The 24,068-nt window shown below is 44.8% G+C and overlaps 1 protein-coding gene across 5 annotated transcripts in view; it reads left to right on the top strand.

Annotated features, from left to right (window-relative positions):
- THSD4 (thrombospondin type 1 domain containing 4) overlaps nucleotides 1-24,068 on the top strand; it is a 580,925-nt gene that overhangs the window by 121,987 nt on the left and 434,870 nt on the right. For all 5 annotated transcript variants that reach the window (XM_064570218.1, XM_064570219.1, XM_064570220.1 and 2 more), the window contains one exon: nucleotides 7,057-7,159. In XM_064570218.1, the coding sequence (XP_064426288.1) occupies nucleotides 7,057-7,159 (103 nt within the window). The remainder of the gene's footprint in view (nucleotides 1-7,056; nucleotides 7,160-24,068) is intronic.

Raw genomic sequence — 24,068 nt, 5'->3', positions numbered from 1 at the left:
GCAAGAGACTATTTTTTTAAGATTTTTTTAAAATTTATTTAATGGACAGAGAGAGAGAGTGAGAGAGGGAACACAAGCATGGGGAGAGGGAGAGGGAGACTCCCCACCGAGCAGGAAGCCTGATGCGGGGCTCGATCCCAGCCAGGACCTTGGGATCATGACCTGAGCTAAAGGCAGTCACTTAACAAACTTAGCCACCCAAGCGCCCCCCTACAAGAGTCTATTATGAGGGGTTCTACTCTGTATCTTCCATTGTCACAATACCTGACGCATAGTGGTAGGGGCCCAGTGAGTATTTGCCTTTGAAGAAATTTCTCCCACTGTCCTAGCAGATGGCAGAGGGTCAGGAGGCCACTCTTACTAATGTGATCCCTAAAGTAGCGACTAGGGGGGAGTAGAAGTCTTAAATGTTTTAAAAAGTTTACATTTGGCCGTGTGCTTTCTGATTAGTTAGAAGAAAGATGTTCTTGTTTAGGTCCTCTTACAGGCATAGAGATAAATAAATCTAAGGAGGGAGGAATGAACAGCACCCCTGGGATAGGCATAGATTTGTATGAATGTTTATCCAGACTACTTAAAAATATGCAGTTTTCCTGGGTGAACAGATAGGCTTAGTCATCTTAACATCCATTGGGTCTTTGATGAATGTATTGAATGAGAGAGAAACACTTTCTCTAGAAGAACATTGTGAACTTGGATGGGGGAAAAAGAGGTGTTTGAGAACTATGAAAACCTCAGAATTTTGGAGAGGTCTTTCTGTTTTGTTTTTTGTTTTAAATCCAAAATCTTGACCCAACTCTTTTAGACAAACCAATTTACTGACTGTCCAGAGAACACTAGGAGTGGTAGCAGGTGGCAAGAGTTTTTGCAAGGTTGAATTTGTTCCAAGTGACTTGAGAAAGCAGATATGAAACATATTTGAGAAATGTGCTGGATAATTTTTAAGCAGTTTCAATCCGTGGTTGTATTATCCTGCAGCTGGAAACCCAAACTCCTTTTTCCAGCTGGGGAAGAGAAAGGGGAATGTTTGCTCAAAACACCTACCTGTCAGGGCACTTGAAGTTTCTGGAACTGCTGGAGTCATCTTTGATGTCCGCTTAGATTCCAGCTCAGCTAACATTTACTGAGCATTATTATGAACTAGAAATCTTTTTTTTTTTTTAAAGATTTTATTTATTTATTTGACAGAGAGAGACACAGCGAGAGAGGGAACACAAGCAGGGGGAGTGGGAGAGGGAGAAGCAGGCTCCCCGCCGAGCAGGGAGCTCGATGCGGGGCTTGATCCCAGGACCCTGGGACCATGACCCGAACCAAAGGCAGACGCTTAACGACTGAGCCACCCAGGTGCCCCTATGAACTAGAAATCTTAATGTATTACTAAGTCAGTCTTCACAAAAAATCCCTGCGGGATGGGAGTGCTGCGGGGCTTGCTACTGACATGCAGTAATTTGGGTTTAGAGAAGTGAAGTGGCCACCCAGCCACTTTTCCCTGGCAGTGCAGGGATGTTAAATACATCATATGTTGTTGGCTGGTCACTGGTCTTCTGATTGAATCCAGAGCAATGCAAAGGATAAAAACAATGCGTGTCTGCATGAAAAAGTGCTCAATATCGCTCGGCATCCGGGAAATCCAAATCAAAACCTCAATGAAATACCACCTCACACCAGTCAGAATGGCTAAAATTAACAAGTCAGGAAATGACAGATGTTGGCGGGGATGCGGAGAAAGGGGAACCCTCCTACACTGTTGGTGGGAATGCAAGCTGGTGCAGCCACTCTGGAAAACAGTATGGAGGTTCCTCAAAAAGTTGAAAATAGAGCTACCCTATGATCCAGCAATTGCACTACTGGGTATTTACCCCAAGGATACAAAAGTAGGGATCCGAAAGCGTACGTGCACCCCGATGTGTATAGCAGCAATGTCCACAATAGCCAAACTGTGGAAAGAGCCAAGATGTCCATCGACAGATGAATGGATAAAGAAGATGTGGTATATATATATACAATGGAATATTATGCAGCCATCAAAAGGAATGAGATCTTGCCATTTGCAATGACGTGGATGGAACTGGAGGGTATTATGTTGAGCGAAATAAGTCAAACAGAGAAAGACATGTATCATATGATCTCACTGATATGAGGAATTCTTAATTGCAGGAAACAAACTGAGGGTTGCTGGAGTGGAGGGTGGGGTGGGAGGGATGGGGTGACTCGGTGATAGACACTGGGGAGGGTATGTGCTCTGGTAAGTGCTGTGAATTGTGCAAGACTGTTGAATCTCAGATCTGTACCTCTGAAACAAATAATGCAATATATGTTAAGAAAAAAAAAAAAAAGAAGAAGAAGATAGCGGAAGGGGAAGAATGAAGCAGGGGAAATCAGAGGGGTGGACGAACCATGAGAGACGATGGACTCTGAGAGACGAACTGAGGGTTCTAGAGGGGAGGGGGGTGGGAGGATGGGTTGGCCTGGTGGTGGGTATTGAGGAGGGCACGTTCTGCATGGAGCACTGGGTGTTATGCACAAACAATGAATCATGGAACACTACATCTAAAACTAATGATGTAATGTATGGGGATTAACATAAGAATAACAAAATAAAAACAAACAAACAAAAAAACAATGCGTGTCTGACTCATGCAGACTTCAAGGTCCTATTTCTTGGTGCCAACTTCACTGGGGATGACACCCTTCGGTCGACTGAGGAACTGAAAGTAATTAATTATCAAGAGGTAAGTATGCGATCACCAAGAGTGGCTTCTTGAGCAATGAAGTTAGGTGCAGGTGCTTGTCATCTCAGATTAACTGGGGTCTCTAGGAACGTAGCCCAAGTTTCCATAATACTCTTTGTAACTCATAGCAACCCTAGGCAATTGTCTAGATGGAACTTCGGATAGGCTCTGAAGTGCTTTATAAGGATGCAGCTCATTATATCAAAGTCCATCTTTATTCCTTTTCCCATGAGACCAGTGGAAACATTCCTCCCTCTTTTGGGTGGAAGGAAGTCATTGGAAGGGAGGTTTCCCAGAGGCATCACATGGCAGTGAAGCTCCGCTCTTTGAGAGCCCCTCCTGCGTGAGCCTGATCTCTATCTGCACAGCTTTTTCCCTGTCCCACTTTTCTGGCCTGAAGATTACAAGAATCTGTGTCCATGGAAAGGATTAGTGTCTGCAGGAAATCTGCCCAAAGCCAACTCACAGTGTAAACTAGAGACAGTTACTGATAAGGTGAGGGTGACTCAGTCTATGGCATCAGGAAACAGCTCACTTAAAATGTAACAAATGTAAAATGATCTGTAACCTGGAAGTTTTAACTTCAGAAAGTCTGTTAAAATGAGAGGAGATCATATATTGATAATAGTATGACAAGTACAAACAGATGTAACCCACACAAGGCATGAAGCAGAATTTCCCTGGCCTGCTTGGTTTTCAATCCTCAATCCACAACTGCCTGATCTTTACAGCTGAAGCTGTAATCTGACCTTGGCCACTAGGACTTCTCGGGCAAGGAGTTAAGGCCCCCTTGTCTGAGGACCCGTGACAGATTCACTTTGCTGTCCACACAGTCTCGAGGGGCACCATGTATGGTGGTTCTGGATTCAAAGTGTCTGGGTTCAAATCCTGACTTCATCATTTATCAGCCCATGGCTTTTGGCAACTCATTTAGCTTTCTGCTGCCTTGGCTTCCTCATCTATAAAATGGGTATGATAGTTGTGGTGAGGATTACATGAGCTAAGATACATAGGATCATGTGGTGGAGTGCCTGGCATTTAGTAACTGTTCAGTAAAAGTGAGCTGTTCTTAATACCGTCATCAGCCAGGCTTCTGCCTTCATCACCTTTACTATAATTTTATCTCAGGACCCACGTCCACATCTGGATCCTCTGAGCCTCAAATATGTCTGGCCTGGATCCTCTCCTACATGCTAACTGGCAGCTCACGTGGCATCCTGTGAGTCCTTGCTGGGGAGCACACAGGGCCTGGCCAGGGCTCCTGGTCATCTCCTGCAGCATCTTCTTGTGCTCACCACGGGCTGGATACCACAGGCAACCTGCTGGGCTCAGCTGCCTTTGGGCAACTGGAGGTGGATTTGCTGCCTCAGCACCTGACCCCCCACTGTGGGTCCGATGCCACATGAAGCCCCCCCTTCCTCAGGAGGTAACTGGGCCAGGCTCAGATATAAAGAACTTATTGGTGACCTGGGGCAGGGGGCCCTGAATGATCCCTCACATGTGACTGGTTGGCTTGGCAGATGCATGTGGATGGAGTAGGAGCATTAGTGGGGCATTAAGATATACCATATGATTATAAACTACAAGCACATGTAAAGTTGGCAAAGGGCCAAAGTGTTTGAAAGGGCTCAGTAATGATCCATTTTTATTACACAAATATTACATATTTATTGCAGAAAAATTAGTGTAATACACCAAAAGCTTTCTTTTCTTTGTGAAAAGAAAAAATCTATAACCCACCTTCCAGAGGTAATGCTTTTAACCTTTCTTTTTCTATGTGTGTGCATACACACACACACACACAATCACTTAACACTTTTTTTCACTTAATGGGTTGTGGACTACTTTCCATGTCATGAAATATACATTTATATCATCAAGTACTGAGCAATTCGGAATGATTCTACAGATGCATTGGTTCATGGTCTAGCCTCTTGGCATATTTTGCTAATGGAAGAGAAAGGGGTTAAGCAGCCTGGCTGGGTTTTTGTGGTCTGTAGCTTCCAATGCTGATAACTGCCACCAGACTAATTCAGGGTGGCTTCTGGCTGGAGCCTCACTGCCGAGCAGCTTGGCTTTCCATAGGTGTGGTTATTTGAGGAACAGGACATTTGCCCACTTGTTCTGGTCTGTTTCCATTATGAAAAAAATGCAACCCAGTAGCTCATCTCTCGTTTCTGATTAGGGCCAGAGTGGGTGGTCAGGCTCTGGGCTCTGTCCCTCTGTCACAGTGACCTCTAGCCAGCTGTGCCTCTTCTCCAGGCCTCAGTGTCTTCATCGATAAAGTGAAGGGTTGGGTCTGATTGTCACTGCTCCAACACTGTGATTGCCTGTTAACTAACCAGAGTAAGACTGAGGCTTGGGGGTGGCCTTTCATTGCTGCTGTGGTCCGGTGCCAGGCTGGCTGGGCCAGAATCAGCGAGGCAGTGCCTCAAGCATATATTCGTGGGCCCTTTCCCTCCCTTCCTACTGGGGTGAGGCCTGGAATCTATATTTTTAAAAGATCTTATTTATTTATTTATTTGAGAGAAAGATAGAGAACATGAGCTGGGGAAGGAGCAGAGGGAGAAGGAGAGAATGTCAAGCAGACTCCGCACTCAGCACAGAGCCCGATGTGGGGCTCGATCTCACGACCCTGAGATCATGACCTGACCTGAAATGAAGAGTAAGATGCTTAACCAACTGAGCCACCCCGGCACCCAAGAAAATCTGTATTTTTAACAAATCACTTAGTGGTTCTTCCTCTCAAGTCACCCAACTGTTCATATCCTCGTCAAGCTCTGGTTCTGGCCTAAGGGTTGTCAAAAACATCTCAGTGCCAAATCCTTTATGGAGACAGCTGGTGTTGCTGGACGCCTACACGGTTCTGGCTTGGGGGCCACCAGCAGCCTGGCTTCCAGTGCCCAAGGAGACAGCCTTCCCCGGCCTGTTGGCTTCTCACTGATTGTCAGAGCTCAGCCCACCCTGTCCGTCCACTGGGCCTTTTTTCCCCACCAGTTTCTACCACATTCTGCTTCCCATAGCTTCCTGCTCCATATGCTTTGGTTCAGGCTGTAGCAGGGTTATGACCACCCAGGAGTTTGTACCAGCAGCCTCGCCTGAATGTCCTTTATCACACAAGAGATGCTTTTCCTTCCACCTGGTTTTATTCCTCCCTTCGTTCCTTCCTCTTCAAAAGACCTGGTGTTTCTGATATATACCATAGATTTCTTTATAAATTCTTCAGGACTTTGAGCTACCTTATTAGCAGTTTATTCCAGAGACTTCTTATACACAGGGTTTTTAATATTTAAGGGGCCAGATTCCTTTTCCTCTGATTATTAAAACACACACACACACATACCCCACACTTAAATAAGAGTATACTTAGGTTTTAAAAAGTTAGATCATGCTTTATCCATGATTTGAATTAGAGATTCTGATCTTATTATTATATTTCATATTTATTTCATGTCACATTTATAAATAAGAAAGAGATAAACCACAGGGAGCTGGATATTTTCTTTGAGTCATTTAGTATATCAGAATTACCTGGATAATTTGATAAAATATAGATTCCTGGACCTCATCCCAGACTTACTGACCATCCTTGGGGGAGGGACCCAGGACTTTGCATTTCCCGTGAGATCTCTGGGTGATTCTTTTGCATGCTAAAGGCTGGGAGCTGTGGCATTAGATGGTGGAGAGAATTTAGACAAGATGGGAAGGACACTGAAATGCAGCCTGGTGGCCACCAGACCACTTAGCCCTAACTCCAGCCTCTGCCCTCACTGGCTGTGTGGGTTCTTCTGTGCCTCAGTTTGCTCATCTGTGAAAAATCTGCAAAACTATCAGAGTGGCCTCATTGGTCACTGTGAGGATTAAAGTGTAATATGAGGATTAGTAAGTGTAATATGTTTAAAGCATCACCTGCGCATGGTAAGGATTCTGTACATGTTTGCTGTGAATATTATCCCATGTCTGGGAATGGCACGAACAAAGTCAAACAGATGGAAATGGATGGCCTTTGTGGGGGAGGCGAGCAGACCAATTTGTCAGGAGCAGAAGGTTTCGGTTAGTGGTTTTCAAATTATGGTGCAAAAACTTAACCTGGGGAGCTTGTTAAAATTTTAGTGTCCTTCCAAAGATTCTGATTTAGTAAACTTGGAATGAAGCCTTGAGATCTGCATTTTAAATTTTTGATGCAGGTGATCCGCACAGTTTCAGAAACACTGCTTTTGGTGGAGAAGGATTGGCATTTAAAGTTGGAGAGGTCTTCTGGGACGGGACTAGAGCTATGAAAAGATGCAGACACTAACTGCATATTTAATATCTGTTTTATTAGGTGTGTCCAGAAAGCAGTAGAAGCATCCGGGAGGTCCAGTGCGCATCCTACAACAACAAGCCGTTCATGGGCCGCTTCTATGAATGGGAACCATTTGCAGAAGGTAAGACTAGACCCAGCCCTGTCCAGAGGAATTATTCTTGTCTGTTCCCCAACCCTGTTCCCTTCTGCCTGATGCTGGAGGAATTGGTGTGATCCTGATTCAAGCGGCAATAGGGAGCAAAGTATGGCCCCAGGATGCAGGAGAGCCTGCAGGTAGTCTAGCTCAGAGGCATTGATAGAAAAGAGCAGCATCTGAGGATCACCGGGTGAGGGGGACAGAACAGCGTTTGAGGAACTGGGGGGAGCGAGACGTTCAAACCAAGGTTGTGAGGATTGAGTGGGGACAGTTTCCCTTTTCCTTGGTTCCTGCTCCAGCCTTGTGTGGTGGCTTCAGAGGACATGTAGGGTTGTAAAGTTGCCAGTTGTGTGTGTGTGTGTGTGTGTGTGTGTAGGGGGCCGGGCCTCACATGCTGTTTCCAAAGCTGAAATGCCATAGGTAGGCATTGGTATCAAGGTTCCTGCCATTTCAAAATCGCAGCAGGTCTGATTTTGAAAGAACTTGGTAATACTGCTCTGGATCCCAGAGTCACTTTTCTTAGTTGAAACCAAAGTGATGACATGCCTTTTGAACAGAGAAGTATTGAATTCCGGGAGATTCCTTCCATCCCAGAGAAAGTGGTCTCCAAAGAGGGGAAGGGTCAACCAAAACTTGGGGCATTAAATACTGGTGGCCAAGTTGGCCAGAAGTGGAGAGTCCAGCCACTCTCAGTGTCCACTGTCGGCCCAAGGCAGTGGCTGGGACCCCGGTATTGGCCAAAACCCAGAGTGCAAAGTACTGTGGTCACGTCTAGGAGCTGGAGAATATGTCCTGGGAGAGGGCTTCATAGTGATTTCATCACAAAACCCATGCCTGGGGAAGCCAAACTGTGGGAAGTCGGGTCTCAGTGGGGACCCTGGAGGAAGAGGGAGGCATTGATTGCTGCTCTGAAATTGGATGCAAGATGGTTTTTGTCTGTATATTTTCTTCAGAGGAGAATCTGTAGCTTCTTGCAGATTCTCAAAGTGGTCCCATGACCTCAAAACTGTTAAGAACTAACTTGACTAAAAAATTGGGGTTACCAGATCCAAACAGGAAGGAAGAAGAGATGAAACATAGTCAGTTGGACACAAATGTGAGGCTGGCTGGGAGGCTAGAGGGCAAGCTCAGGAGGGATGCCTAAAGTGAAGTTTTGATGCCATGAATCAGAGCTTGGCTGTGGCCCTTTTCATCCTAAAAAGCATTGTGTTAAATCCAAATCCTGATTTGGATCCCAGAACAGGAAAAGGGCATGGGTGGGATACCTGGTGAAAGATGCTTGAAGTATATAGTTACATCAACAGTATTGTCCTTGTGTGACTGTCTTAGTTTTTATAAGTGTACCATGGTTTTATAGGATGTTAACATTAGGGGAAGCTGGGTGAAGAGCATACAGGAACTCTGTGTACTATCTTTGCAACCATTCTAGAAGTCTAAAATGATTCCAAAATAAAAACATGTTTTAAAAGGCATTGTGCTCCCAGTTAGCTAGATCTTATATGCATTCTGATGAAGATAAAATCTAAGATTTGCTTTATATGGGTGAGTAAGAGTGTCCCGGATTGAAACCTTGTGCTTCCTGGAACCTCAGAAGGTGTCCCTATCTAGAGACAGGGTTACTGCAGATGGAAGGTGTTGAGGTCCTACCAGAGTAGGGTGGCTCTTAATCGAGTAGGACTGATGATCTTATAAGAAGAAAGGACACAGACTTCCAGGGAGAGCGCCAAGTGACAATGAAGGGAGAGATTGGAGTACTGTGTCCACGAACCAAGTAACACCAAGGATTGCCAGCAACCACTAGAAGTTAGAAGAGGCAAGAAAGGATCCTGGCATAGCACATGGCCTGCCAACATCTTGCTTTTGGACTTCTAGCCTCTAGAACTAAATTTCGGAGTGTATATTTCTGTTGTTTTAAGCCGCCAACTTTGTGGTATTTTGTCATGCAGCCTTAGGAAACTCGTAGAAAGAGGAAAGAACTAGGTTCTGGATTGACTGAGGTCTGCCCACGTGAGTAGATCAGAAAGTGGGGGTGGTCTGAGCAGTAGCAGGGGTTGCCCAGAGAAGTGAGGCACGAATCTACAGTAAGTGAGCATTTGACAGATCCAGGTCTACCTGAGTCTGTGGTTCTCAGCCCTAGCTGCTCGTTAGAATCATCAAGGAACCTTCTGGAAATACTGACGTCTGGGCCCCGCTCCCAGAGATTGTGATTTCATGGTCTAGGAGGCAGCCTGGGCAACAGGATTTTTCTAAAGATCCCAAGTGATTCTAATGGGTAGCTGGGGTCAAGAACCTCTAATCCCAGGAGAAGGCAGGACCCCATAAGCGGTGGTGGCTCTAGCCTAAGTTAAGAGACAGAATCGTGGCTGCGTTTATAAACTGTGAGATACATTGTTGTGTCAGAACAATGGTGGTTCTCAGTGAACATTTGGAGAAGTAACCCAGGCCTTTGTCTGAGCCACACCCTTGCATATTTATTGGGGTGGATAATAGCTGCTTTATTGGGATTACCTGGGAGGAAGGGCGAATTCTTCCAGCGATGAATACTCCATTGTTTTGCCTGGAGTTGAAGCGTATGGCTGGACCTTGTCTGCATAGTTTGGGCTGGTCATCCACCATCCATGTCTGTCCAAGGCCCCCTGCTCCTGTCAGGCCCTCATAGATTCGGGTCTCGTGTCCAAAGCCCTGTGTATTGCAAAGAACTCTTGTGCTAAAGTTTTCATGTATTAACAGCTATGCTCTCTGCACATCTACTATCGTCTGGTTTATGTTTGATTCTGCCTCTTCTGTTCTTTGGTTTGCCTTGATTTGTGCTGGACTTGAAGTGTGAGGCCTGTGAGATTTTTTTTTAATACTTGCTTTAACGTATGTAGACAGAGAGAGAATAGGTCGATAGTATAATAATAAGGTCCTTATACTTACCACTTAGTTTCAACAGTTATCAGCTCATGGCTGATCTTTTTTCTATATACCCCACCCTCTCTTCCCCACCCAGATTATGGGGAACTATTTGAATTCACATTATATGGCACTATTCCTTGGTAGATATATTAACTAGAAGTCTTGGTTGTGAATGACAGAAACCCAGTGGAAAGTGGGGATTGGGACACAGAAAAACAGATTCTTCAAAAATCGTTATATACTTCTTGATCATAAGCCATAAGATTTTGAGAACCAACTAGAATTGTGGTATTTTACAAAGTAAAGGAAAATGCAAAATAGCAGCAGTTTAGAGAAATCAACTACTGTCTACGATGTGTTACTCGGTCTAGAAGATTCAGCATTCTTTGAAAATATTTATCGACATTAATATGTCTCAGGTGCCCAGGAGAGGAGGAGCCCATGGTCCCTGATATTGTATTTACTTTGACTTTGTTTCCATGGTTCTTTCTGCTGCTAAGATTGTTTTCTTGATTTTGTCCTTCTTCCTCTTAAATGACTCCCAGGCTGACCTGCGGGAGGAAGACGCTCTTCATGCTTCTGTAGGGTGTTCAGGCTTCCCGGCTGGATTTTGCATTGGGCTCTTGGTTTTGTTTGGACACCTAGTGCTATTCGCATGCCCCTGCTTAGAGAAACAGCTGTACCCACTCAGTCCAATGCCACATAGAATAGTAAAAGCAGAGTACACTCTGATAAACACATTCATTTTACCACATGCCTCATCTTCGGCCTTTAATCACATTTCCTGGATATGGCTTTCTCTCCTGAGATAATGCCTCTAGGCATTTTTCTCATACCCCCTAGACCTAAGACTGTAGAGATGATGGCGTCGGAATTAGGGTGTCCACACATTTCTGTGTGCCCCAGACAGCAAAGGTTTATGCCTGTCGCCCAGTCCCCTTTCACTCTCAAGACCATTTTGGACAATAAATTATGCCCTGGCCTAGCTGGCATGGGCCGCATTAATAGGAAGACTCTGGTGTAGGTGCTGACAGTGGGGAACATGGTACCTGTTTTCATGCCTAGGCCACTGGGCCTGGGTAGCATTAGAGGCCAGGCTTTTGCTGGGTCCCTGTGGGCTACCCGTAGGTATCAGTCTTCATCCATGAATCAGGAGACAGCTTGGTGTGTGGGTAGCTTAAGTCTATTTTGTGGCCCTGAGGGCTGAACTCAACAGAGGGGAAATCTAAAAGCCAGAGGTGGGGCGGAGTTAGAAGTTGGAGGTTGCTGACCGGTCATATGAGCAGGCTGTGCTATCCCTTAGTATTGCCTAGATTATGCGGCAGTAACAAAGAACCCCCCAGTCCCAATGACTTCACGAAGCCAAGGTTGTCTCTTGCTTGTGCTACCTGTGTAACGGAGTATGTGTTCTGCTCATTCGGAGCCCCAGGCTAACAGAGGTTGCCTATCACCTTATGCTCCCATGGAGGCGGGGACAGGGGAGAAGTGAATCACCATGGATTCTTAAAGCTTCCGCCAGAAGCCATCCCTGTTGTTTCTGCTCCCATCTCATTGGCCAAAGCAAGTTTCCTGTCACACTGAACTTCAAGGGCAGCAGGGAGGTGCCATCCTGCCACGTGCTCAGAGGAGGAGAAATGAAATATCCGCAACCTGCCCTCATGACTAGCACAGGCAGGAAGCTGCGACAAAATCCCTCGAGTGCCTTCTTTAGACATCCAGGGGACTTTGATCAGGCTGCTTGCAAGACTAGATTTTGCTCCAGGGAAATTAAAGGTGCCACACAGCCTCTCATGGGCACAGGGCCCCGAGCCATTGAGCTCAAGTTCTTCCCCTTGAGTAAAGCTCAGAGGCACAGAGATGGAACGGTGCCACCCAGGTGCCCAGCTGTGCTCTTGCTTCCTCCGCTAGCCCCGGAGGCTGCCCTGGCACGGACATCACGTTCAGGCATGGGACAAGGGCTGCCAGCTAAAAACACTCACAGTGTTATCAAAACTGTGGGACATGAGGCGGGAAGGCTTGGGACCAAGTCCTGCTGGACCCGGGATGAGGATGCTCATGTTTTAATCAAGCAGCTTCATTCCCAGGTACCTGGCATGCTCACCTCCATAGCCCACCCCTCCTGCAGAGTCTGTAGTCATTATGAACCTTTCCATGAGGACAGGATAGGCCTTAGGGAAACAAGAAGAGTGTTCCAGTGATACCCTAACAAGATTCACTCTCGGGCTCTCTTATACACGGCTAGGAGTAACTGGCAAGACTAGGCCGTGTATATTTGGTGTATGAGTATATCATTGAGGACAAAGAGAAATCCCGAGGGCAACCTCTTTGTGAAAACAAAAACAATGATTTCGGTTTTATACATGTTGAGTTTGAATGAATGGTAGCAAGATGCCGAGCAGAAAGTTGGGGATGAGATACTGAAATGGAATGATTGTTGACCTATATTTGAAGTCATTGGACTTGGTGTGATAATTAAAGCCACCGCAATGGATGAGACCTTCAAGAGAGTATAGAATCATAAGGACAATGACGTCAAGGAGGCAGCTTTGCAGTATGTCCACATTAAAGAAGCAGGGGAAAGAGGCTCAACCATTAAAGAGGGTTGTTAAGGGAAGGCATCATAATGCTATGGTTTCATCCCTTGTATTAATGAAGTCTACCATGCTTTATAAAGTTCTCTTATTACATACACCACAATGAGGATCAAATGAGATAGTAGAAACTGCTTGTCTTTATTGAGCACTTACTGCATGCCAGGCACAGTTGTAAGTGCTAGCTCATTTAATGCTCACAATAACCCTGTGAGGTGGGTCCTATTGTCAGCCTCATTTTACAGAAGAAGCAGAGGTACAGAGGGGTTAAATAACTTGCCCTGGGTCGCCCAGCTAGCAGGGGATAGAGCCAGGTTCAAACCCCAGAGTCTGGCTATGGAATCTCTCCTGTCAATGTGTGTGGAAGCCAAGAGAAGGATTTGTACAGTTGTGAGCATTTAAGACCAGTTTTGGGGTACCTGTTTTCATGGTAAAAATTAACTGAGTAATTAAAGTTTAGCTTTTCTTAAAAAGCAAGAAAGGAGAGAGAGAAAGAGACAGAGAATGAATGCTGGTTAACACAGCCGAACACAGCAAGAGGTCAAAGAGAGAATGAGAAGTGAGAAAATAAAACCAGGGTGGGCTGTTGAGAACACGACCGGGAATTTAAAAAAAAGAATTGCCATGAAAAAGTCATATTGAGAGTGTTTGCTAGTTTCAGGGGAGAGAGAAAGGTTTGTTTAGAATGGTTGAGAAACATGGGTGTGTGCAGATGGAAAGAATGAAGCTGTTGGAGAGGGAGTTGGGGTTAATAGAATGGTATGTATGAACCTATCCTGTTCTAAAAGAAAAATAGGCATTTTCTTTTTCCCCTGCAGAAAGTATATTATTGTTTCTCTGCAAAGTATTATACTAAGAAAGCTTCTTCAGCATTTAATAAAAATTCATTTATTCAAGAGAAATGAAAGCAGTCATATGTCCATAAAAAAGATTTATTTAAGAATGTTCATAGCTGCTGTTTTCCTAATAGGCCCAAAGCTGGAAACAACCCAAATATCTATCAACGGGACACTGAGTAAACAAACTGAAGTATGTTCATACAATGGAGTATTACTCAGCAGGAAAAAAAGAACACCCTACTGATATGTATAAAAACCTGGATGAATCTCAGAAACATGAAGTTGACCAAAATAAAGAGTACATTCTGTCTGATTAAATTTACATGATGTTCTAGAACAGGAAAAATTAGGCAGGGGCGATAGAAATCAGAACAGTGTTTGCCTATGGGAGTGAGGAGGGTCAGCTGGAAAGGGACATGATGGAACTTTCTAGAATGAAGTGATGTTCCTTTCTCTCTCTGGTCGCTCTCTCATTTTATTTTTCTTACCCTTTCTTCCTGACCATGGAGGAACAAGAGAATTTTACGGAGAATAGACTCAGATGCATAGGATCATTTTTAGAAACATCTAGAATCATAGGACTTTGTTGGGCCCGGAAATCCTCAGATAGGTCCAGAAGTTAGACATCTGTATTAGTTAATATTCTTTTTTTTTTTTTTTTTGCAAGCAACAGACACTGATTTTGGCTAAGTCAAAACAAAAGGGTTTTATTGGAAGCTTATCCAGGAGGTCAGAGAATCAACAGGAAGTGTGCAGAACCAGGCTTGGTGAAAGACAGAAATTGAGGAAGCTCTGGGGGTCCAGGTGGACAGAACTGATGGTCTTCTTTGTGTGCTACTGCTGCATTGGATAAGTTCCAACAGGTTTCTCCATCCAAGATTCAAAACCCTGGCAACAAGTAAGAGCTCAGTTAGCTTGGTGTAAGCCACATGCTTCCTTCTTGGCCTGAGGGGTGAGGGGGTGGGTCCCCTGATTGACATTCCCACCAAGACTATACACAGTGGGGGTGGGGATTAATTCCCGAAAAGGAAATCCGGATGCTGAACCACAAGAATGGAGGGTGGATCCTGAATGGTCCCAACCAAGGTCCATAACAGAAACTCATGACAAGTCAGGGTACCCACCTGGCTTGTCAACTCTCATTTCATCCATAGGCTCACAGGGCTTCTTAATACCTTTGAGGGATTATTGGAATTGGAATATAACATACGGGTATCACTCTTCCATTTTTCTTGTGGTGTTTACATTTCTAAAGATTTCTATAGATAGACCCCTTTAGGTATGCGTGACCTGTACCTGTGTGGATCCCCCTTGCTCCTGGACATTCTGCTAGCATGATTCAAGTTGACCAGGGAGCATTTACACAGGGGCTTGGGAAGAGAGGCTGGGTTTCCGTGGGTACCACCCCACTGCGCCCTGTGTCGGATGATCTCAGGGAGAAGTGAAGTGTTAGCAATGACTCTTCCCACCACCCCTGATCTCCACAGTCTGGGTTACTGGGCTAGCCTTCCTGCTCCCCTGTAGAATTATGTGCAAGCTTCTGGCATCCACACTGTGTTTCTCTCTCTCTCTCTCTGAAGAGTAAGGAGAATGTAGGAATGGCTCACATAGGAATCACACCTCTCAGTTCGTCTTTTCCCTGGGCAATTTAAGATTTCGAAAAGGAAAGACTGAGGGAGAAAATCATCCCTGCTGGAGGGTATTCTGGAAAGTGTAAATGATTCCTGTAAAAGCAGTTTCTTTCCTGGCACTTGAACCAGTGTCATTCTAAGTAATTAGTAAAGAAGAGCCTCAGGATAGATTTCAACATCTAGTGAGCAGATTCATCTAAACATGAAATAACTTTAAGGATTTAAAACCTAGTGTGGAGGTTAAACCCATTGCAAAATATTAAATATCGAGACTCGATCCTGTTATTTCCCACTTCCCCAAAGCTCAGTTTTCCACAAAGACTGCTTCTGTCCTATGGTGTGGCTGGTGGGGGTGGGCGAGATCAGGTGTCTCTGCTGTGTTCCTATTCTACAGATGTAGGAACTGAGTCTAAGGGATGGACAGTCTGCCCCAGGACGCAGAATCACATAGAAGGATAAGATGAAACAAGAACTTACATAACCACAGCCTGCTGAGCTGAGAGTAATGCCTTGCCTCAGGGGCTCCAGAAGAATTTCTCGCTCTGCTCTGTGTAACCAAGCCGGGACAGATCTGTTTCCTTTATAAACAAACAAATGTGTTTTTACATCAAGACTACCAAGACTTCTCCAGGAAATCCTGGGACTCGGTCTTCATCCCTTGTGCCCCCTGAGCAGAGGGCTCTTATAAATCTGTAGGGACGTGTCCCGAAGGAGCAGTCGGGACATTTTGTTGCACCTTGTGTGGATATCAAGAAATTAGTTTTGGGCAGACATGGAGAGGTTTTTAGAGCTAGAGGGTTTAGAGCTAGAAAGTAATCAGTGAATATGCAATTTATGCTTAAATTGCAAATTCAGCCTGTCCTTCACGAATTTATCGAAGAAATTCTCCCCTTATCTGCATAGCCCCTCCCCCACAACTATTAAACCGCAACCGTACCTGTGTGTCTCCGTTTTCTTAGAAATCTCAGTGAGAACATTCCATGGGTCAGTGGGCCTCGTTTACAAAGGATTAAAGGAAAAATCTGTTGTATATCTGCGGTTGGGCGGGAAGAAGGGAGAGAGCATGCATCAGCGCCTCCTGTTTTTACCCAGTCGGCTTTACCTGCCTCCTCCTACTGCCTACCCTACCTCAAGGCACTCTTGTGTGTTGCCACCATTGTTTACCTTGGGATGATATTTACTGCCTGGCTACCCTTTGGGACCGCAGTGAATGAAAGGCCCAGTTTCCCCCTTCAGATACTTGAAAGCAGCCGTCTTGTCCCCCGGGGACCTTGCGTGAGCAGCCCGCTGAATACTTGTTTCCTTCCATTGATCCCCTGTGTATCAGGGCATGCTCTTTGTTTATCAGTGTGGCTGTTCTCTTTAGAAGATAGTACGCGAGTCCTACCAAGCAGGTCCCCCAGCCGGTGCCGGCTCTGGCCGAGTGTAGCTGTGCCGCGGGGGACTCAGGAACGAGGGGCGTCACTGGGATTGCTTAGTGATGTCTTGCACAGGCACGGGAAGGGAGATGGCCACACATATGCTACCTTTTTGCCGTCTGCATCCGTTTTTTCAGTCTTTCGGATTGTGGCTACACAGGTGTCAGTTAACCCTTTTAGTTGCTTGAAAGTTTGGGATGAGTCCCCACTGAACAGAGATCCCTGAATGATTCGTACAGTGCACCAAGCATTGCCTAGGCGTCGCTACAAATGCCTGTGTAAACCTTCTGTAATCAGGGAAATGATGCAAATAAATATGATGAACACATAACATGGTATGCTGTCTCTAAAATATGTTCACATTTAACAAGTAAATAAAAACCAAACAACAGGTGGTAACTAGTTATAATTTTCCAAAAGAAGACTTTAGGATAGCTGTCATAGTTGCGGGCAGGCCTGATTTCCAGAATGATCCTTTATTTTTTTTAAATTATTTTTTAAAGATTTCATTTATTCATTTGAGAGAGAGAGGGAGAGAGAACACGAAGGGGGGTGCAGAGGGAGAAGCAGACTCCCCGATGAGCAGGGAACCTGATGATGATGATGATGATGATAATGATGTGGGGCTCCATCCCAGGACCCTGGGATCATGACCTGAGCCAAAGGCAGATGTTTAACTAACTGAGCCACCCAGGCACCCTCCAGAATGATCTTTTAAATTAGGGATTCCTTCAGGGGTGCAGGGTATCTAGAGGTGGAGGAATTAAGTCAGGAATAATTTCTAAAAACAGGATTGCCTGATATCTATGTATTAAACAGTTTTCATTCTGCTTTTGGAATTGTACTTCCTGTCTGCGTCTGAGGCTGTATCTCCTCCAGCAAAACAAAATTGCAATAGAGGCAATTATTTGTATCTGGATTACCCTGCTTCCAAACCCAGCTATCTTCAGCCTGAACTGTGGAGAGCACTTGTCATTAGATCCTGAGTTCACATGCATCATTGTCGCACCTCTTCCCTGCAAACCCAGGCTGCAGTAACAGCTCGCTATTGGAGGTCCTTTCAATCTGAATACTTTGCCACTGAGTATATCCTGGGATATGTTTCTCTTTAAGATTACTGACTGTGGTATATATCATTACCCTGAAATATAAGGCTTTTGTTCATTCACAGCCATTTCTGTTCACTTGGGAGAGATGTCTGGATTTTTTACTTGTCCCTCTCTTTTCTGTTCTGGGACTGACACTTCTCCATTCTTGCCACCAATGGCATCCAGTGATCTCTGGGCAGCCCACTGAGGAAGACACACTTTCCTGGGCCTGTTGTGCTGGGACTAAGACAGTGAGGTTCTGTAGGTACCCCAGAGCAAAGCCCAAGGAGTCATCACTACTTTGTGGTATCAGATTCCTCCTGTTCAGCTCACCCTTCCATGGGCCATGATAAGTTTTTTTTTTTTTAATCTGGATTTTTTCATTCTCTGCTTTGAGGTGTTCCGATACACACCCGCCACCACCACCACCCCCACCAACAACCCCTGTGAAGAAACCATGTCATCCTGTGTTGACAGACTTGTGTTTGGATATGTTTAAATGGCTCAGAAGTAAAACAAGGGAAGGCCTGGTATGGATTCTAGTTTGGAACTAAAGACTGCAAAAAGCAGGGAGCAGTTTTGTAAATGGAAGTGATGAATAACTGAGCAGCAGCTTTGGAGCTGGTCAACAGAATTTCCAACTCAAGATTGCTACTTGGTAATTAATAAGAAAGGTTCAGGAAAACAAAGTTCTGCATTATGCTCAGTTAATTTTTTTCCTCTTAAACCTTGCTACAGACAGCATTTCAGCATGGAGGCAAGGAGAAGGGTGAGTGGTCCCAGGTTGGGGAGGAGGAGACTGAACGGCAGTAGGTTAGGGGTGGAGAGAGCCAGCCCAGGCAGGGGTCAGAGGCGCGAGGCAGACAAGCCGTGTCCTGAGTTTAGTGAGGCCAGAAGTCAGCAGCAGACGGAGCAAGAGACTAGCAGGGCAACCATAGATTCCACGTGGTTACTGAATTAACTTTTGTTTTAAAATTTTATGGAGGGAGCCATAATTTATTGGACTGAGTCAAGTTTTGTCCAGGGGAGTGATGTGAAGTTAATCCCTGATGTGGGTTAACCCCTGAAACAGTTATCATCTCAAGTCATGCTCTAACAAATGATGTTTGTTTTCATTTTTTTTTTTTTTTTAATTGAGCTGCCTGTTAAAAATGGGTCAGATGTATACAGGACAGTGGAACTTTTGGTTTGGGGGAAAACTTACAGGAACTGGGATGAGGTGTCTGCTGTGATCATGAGGCCTGCCTGTCATGGGGAGGGGGGTATATGGAGGGGAGGGCTCTTGCCTTCCAGTCAATACAGGTTACCTCTTGATGCCAACAGTTAGAAAGGGGAAGCATATCAGATGCCTACAGCCCACATTCCACTTGTCCTTAAGATTACGCAAATACTCATCATGTAAGAGCTTGGGCCCTTGTCCGTTGAGCATGTAGCTGTGGGCGGCGTGGTGTACTCAGTAGGGCCCCATCCATCAGGCGTGATGCCTTGTCCTACACCCAGTTGCCATGTTTGTTTAAGCGGGCTCTAGAGGTTGTATAGAGAGAGGGAGCAACCTGCTCTCAAACCCTTGGTGAGAAATGTTACCTTTAAAAAACCCTTCATGGGGCGCCTGGGTGGCTCAGTCGTTAAGCGTCTGCCTTTGGCTGGGGTCATGATCCTGGGGTCCTGGGATCGAGCCCCACATCGGGCTCCCTGCTTGGCTGGAAACCTGCTTCTCCCTCTCCCTCTGCTGCTCCCCCTGCTTGTGCTCTCTCTCTGTCAAATAAATAAATAAAATATTAAAAAAAAAATAATAAAAAGCCCTTCAGCATGTTCTTAGGATTCAGAGGAGGACTGAAGCCACTGACATTTACGATGGTTATCATTCTTCTTCCGTGTCTGTGCTCATGACGTCTCCAGGCGGGGAGGGCCGAGGGGCGTCTGGGGTGTCAGCTCCCACCCTGGCCCCCTGGACCTCTGGGGCCTTTGGAATCAGCTGGTGTGCCGTCCTGCCTCACGGGGCCTGGTGAGGGCTGTGCAGGGGCTACCCAATGAAACTGTGCCTCGGGACTGGACAAGCAAAGTCAAGTTCACACAGAATAGGAAGGTGCACTTTTTCTCCTTTAAAAAATTTTTTTGCTGCAACATGTTGGCATTAATTTATGCAGCCACCTTTTGTTCTGTGTGAGAAATAGCCTTGGGGCAGCAGGAAGAGCAGTGGGCAGAGGAAACAGCCCAGAGGCACCACCCCCAGCCTCCTTGGGCCACAGTAAGAAGTTACTGCCTCCCCTTGTGAGGATTCGGTGACATGATGTGTATAAAGCACATGTATAAAGCTACTGATCACCGAGTGCCTGCTTCGTGCCCGGCATCCTCCAGGTGGAGTCAAGAAAGGTGAGGAGTATGGGGCACATGCAGATGTCAGAAAGGGCATTCCAGGCAGAGGGACTAACGTGAGCAAAGATGCAAGAGCAGAAAAATACAGAAAATGTGCGGGGGAACATCAGGGAGTGTAATTTGGCTGGAGCGAAGGATGTATAAAGGGAAGAAGTGCAGGAGAAGGTTGGGCTAGAAGTTTGGGGCCAGATTATGGAGGGCCTGAAATAGGAGGCTAGGGAAATTGGACTTCATTTTACAGGCAGTGAGGAGCTATTGGGGTTTTTAAGCAGGGGAGTAACTTGATCAGAGCTGAGCTTCAGGAAAATTAATCTGGCAGCAAAATGCTGGAACAAGAAGGGGTATAAATAAATAATTTGAAAATCTGGCAGTAGCATTTTCAAATATGTTCTGAAACGTATAAGCTGTATATTTTGAAATGATAATGTCTTTCTTGTTCTTCCTCCCGACCCCCCCACCCCGCATAAAAAATTAGCTAATTTTTTTTTTCATTCTCTTTTTTCTTTTTTTCATTTCTCTTTCTGTGTCATTCACTCAGGCTTTCCTTTTGTCCTGCTTGTTTTTCATGGTTAGTGGCATTTGGGGGCGTTCAACTCCAGCCAGAGGCAGAGAGTCCCAGGAGAGTGTTTTGAGAAGGTCCAGCTGCCGGGCTCTGTGCCCAGTGTACCAACTGTGACTGGGTTCCATTCTGAAGGCAGAGAAACCATCCAACCGATTTTCACCATCCCCAACCACACAAAGTATAGGTATTTTGAATGAATAGGCAAATTCCTGTCATTCATGTGGCCAAGGTTCCTATAATCGCATTTTCTGGACTCATCACCATAAAGCTCAGCAGAGTTGTGAAACTCTTGGGTTAGCAAGAACAGTGGGATTTGTATGGGTTCTGTAGATATGACCCGCACTCTTGCCCAAGCAAACTTCATAAATGTGTTTAGATCCTAGGTGTTCATGGATTTAACTTGCAGGTTTGTGACTCTCTGTGAGTTCACCTGAGGGTCTATGGCACAAAGTTTGACTGAGATAATTGGCTCTAAAAAGTCTGTCTTGCAAGATGCATGTACAGAGAAGGGGCATTTAGCTTTGCTGTTCACTACTTACTTGTGCACTGGCAATAATGCTCATTAATTAATTAGAATTTTTTTTTTTCGTGAGAAATGGCAGCCAAGTGAGAGACACCTCAAGTGAAATGTGAAAGTGTGATTCATTTGTAGTGTGTGCATAAGGCTCGGAACAGAAAATTTATACGACTCTCCATGGAAATGTGATTTCGCAAGAAAGCTAGGAGCCTCTATAAACATTTCTGTATTTGTGAATCTGGGAATTCAGGAAGGTTCCGGATGTGTGCCTCAGGAATGTCAAGAGTCTGCTGTAATCCAAATTCACAAAACAGATAAATTATTGAGTGACTATTCAGATTGCAAAACGATTTTTCATTTTATTAACTATTTATTGCTTGCTTACCTTAGCAAATGTAGTTAATATTTGATTTACAGAAATTCAGTGTATACAACTGTTTCTGGATACATGTATTATGTTAAGTGGAATCTCATTTTCATAGCATTAGGAAATTTTAAGATACTAATTTCTCCACTTAAAAAATTAGTTTGCATAGATGAAAGGTATTTGTTCCATAATTATCCATTTGTTTTTTACCACAAGGAATTTTGCATTGATGATTCTAATTTTCAAAGCTGTTTAATAACAAAGGTTCTTATTTGTTAGTCTCAGTTATTACTATATTCACTGTCTTTTGGTTTAGGCCCATGTAGAATAGCCTTTAAAACCCTGACTCTGATGGTTACTTGCTCTGGGACCAAAGGCCTCAGATTCTCCATCAAGAAAATGGGGATAATAGTAGTATCCCCTCAAAGATCTTTGGAAAGATTAAGTGACATCATCTTGCACCCAGTTGGTACTCAGTGAATGTTAGCTATTATAGTATTACTCTTATTTTTCCAGTCCTAGAGATGAAATCAGTTTACTCAAGCTGAGCAGTTATTTCCAAGTGAGTGTTTTTCATCCAGCTTCTGTTCTGTATTGAAACTATTGTACATTTCCCCAAATGAGGAAGTTTTGGGCATCTCACTTAAACTTCTGGTGTCTAGCAGTATCAGGAGATCCTGTGTTATCTGGTGCTTGGATTAAAGTGCTTTAAAGGTTCACTGATTTATGGTATCCCTATGCAACCGTAGCATAGCCCGAGAAAGAAGGAAAAGGGGGCGAAGGGGGAAGAAGAGAGGAACATGTGTTACTTTTATGTAAATGTTAGGTTGCTCCCGGTGTTTGTCACTGTCTTATTTCCAGCAATAATCCCTTGCTGGTGCAGTAGGGCCTTGGTTCTGACATCAAATCTAGCTCTGCTCCTTGACTTTGAAGGTCTGTATAGTCTAACACCCACAGCTAACCCACAATTGCTTTCCTACCATTCCCACTCTAACCAGGCGATCACCATGAACTTGCTCATGTATTGACTCCACCTGGGGTTTTCTCCAGTTCACATTCACTTCTCCAAATTCCATCTGGCCTTCAGGACCCACTCATACCTTATCAGATCCATCAAGCCTTCCCTAACTGCCTTATTCCTCACTCATTTCTTCCTGAGTCAGCTTATGTTTCTTTTTCGGCCTGGGCCCCATAGCAGAGTAGCCTATTATAATTATTGGAAATCACAGCAGTAATTTCAAACACCCGCATCAAATTCTCTAGCCCTCATTTTCACTTGCTTATTTCTTTGGTTTTGCTACCAACCCTGTGAGGTAGGCAGGTCCGGTATTTTCAGCCCATTCTGTACATGATTACTTGGCCAAGCCCATACAGCCAGTGAGACACTTAAACTCACCCTCTCTACCAGGCCGATTTCCCAAACATGGTTTTACAGCACTTGTTTCCTGTTTGTTAATATCATCTCTTTAACTAGTCTGTAAAACTCTTATTTATTTTTTCCATTTATTTGAGAGAGAGAGAGAGCAAGCAGAAGGGAAGGGGCAGAGAGAGAGAGAATCTCAAGCAGACTCCCCGCTGAGCATGGAGCCTGTCTTGGGGCTTGATGTCATGACGCTGAGATCATGACCTGAGCTGAGATCAAGAGTTGGACACTTAACCCACTGAGCTACCAAGGTGCCCCTAGTCTAAAACTCTTGATGTCAGGGGAAATGTCTTTTACTGCTGTACCTCTGAATAGCATTTGGCCCTGTATCCAGCTCACTAAAGACTTGGTGCTTAATAATAGTAATATTTAGCAAATGCTTATTATGTGGCAGGAATCATGCTGAGCTTCTCTACAGGCAGTGTCTGACTTAGTCCTCAGAATGCCTCCATCATCTAGGTGCCATTATTAGGTTTAGGTTCAGAGAGGTTTAGCAATTTCCTAAGATCAGATAGATTAAAGAACTAGTAAATAGCTTTAACTCATCACAAAGATCGCTGTTACCATGGGAGGGTTTTTCTGGTATGTTTTATTTATTTATATATTTTTAAAAGATTTATTTATTTATTTTAGAGAGAGAGCAAGCACGAGATCACAAGCGGCCGGGGCGGGGGGGGAGGGGGGCGGCCAAAGGGAGAGAAGCAGACTCCCGGCTGAGTGCAGAGGACACGGGGCTCCATCTCATGATCCTGAGATCACGACCTGAGCCAAAACCAAGAGTCGACTGCTCAACCAACTGAGCCACCCAGGCGCCCCTGGTGTGTTTTATTTTTTTAAATTCAGACTTCTCTATAGCTTACCATTGATGAAAATAGGGAGATACTATTGTTTGGATATTTTAAAATTTGTATTGCTATATGAATGCTAATGCTGTATAATAATAGGTTCTGGGTCCAGAGAGCTTCTCCCTCTTTCTTGGTGTGATAACATTTTGAAAGCAGAAACTCATACAAATAAATGCTGGGGTACTGTGTAGAGGGGGCGATGCCCAGAATGTTGCCAAAGAAGCAGTTCCATGCTACATTTTCAGGCTGCTAGTGATAGAAGTTTCAGTAAGCATTTCTTCTTGCTGGGAGTTCTATAATATTGTGGACCCAAAGCATTTTTGAGGTCAGTAATGGAAA

Source organism: Mirounga angustirostris, unplaced genomic scaffold (assembly GCF_029215605.1).
Source record: "Mirounga angustirostris isolate CCGP_5_RB_7025 unplaced genomic scaffold, mMirAng1.0.hap1 SCAF_9, whole genome shotgun sequence".
Classification (NCBI taxonomy): domain Eukaryota; kingdom Metazoa; phylum Chordata; class Mammalia; order Carnivora; family Phocidae; genus Mirounga; species Mirounga angustirostris.
Note: the sequence above shows the minus strand (reverse complement) of the source record. Positions and strands in the feature narration are given on the sequence as shown.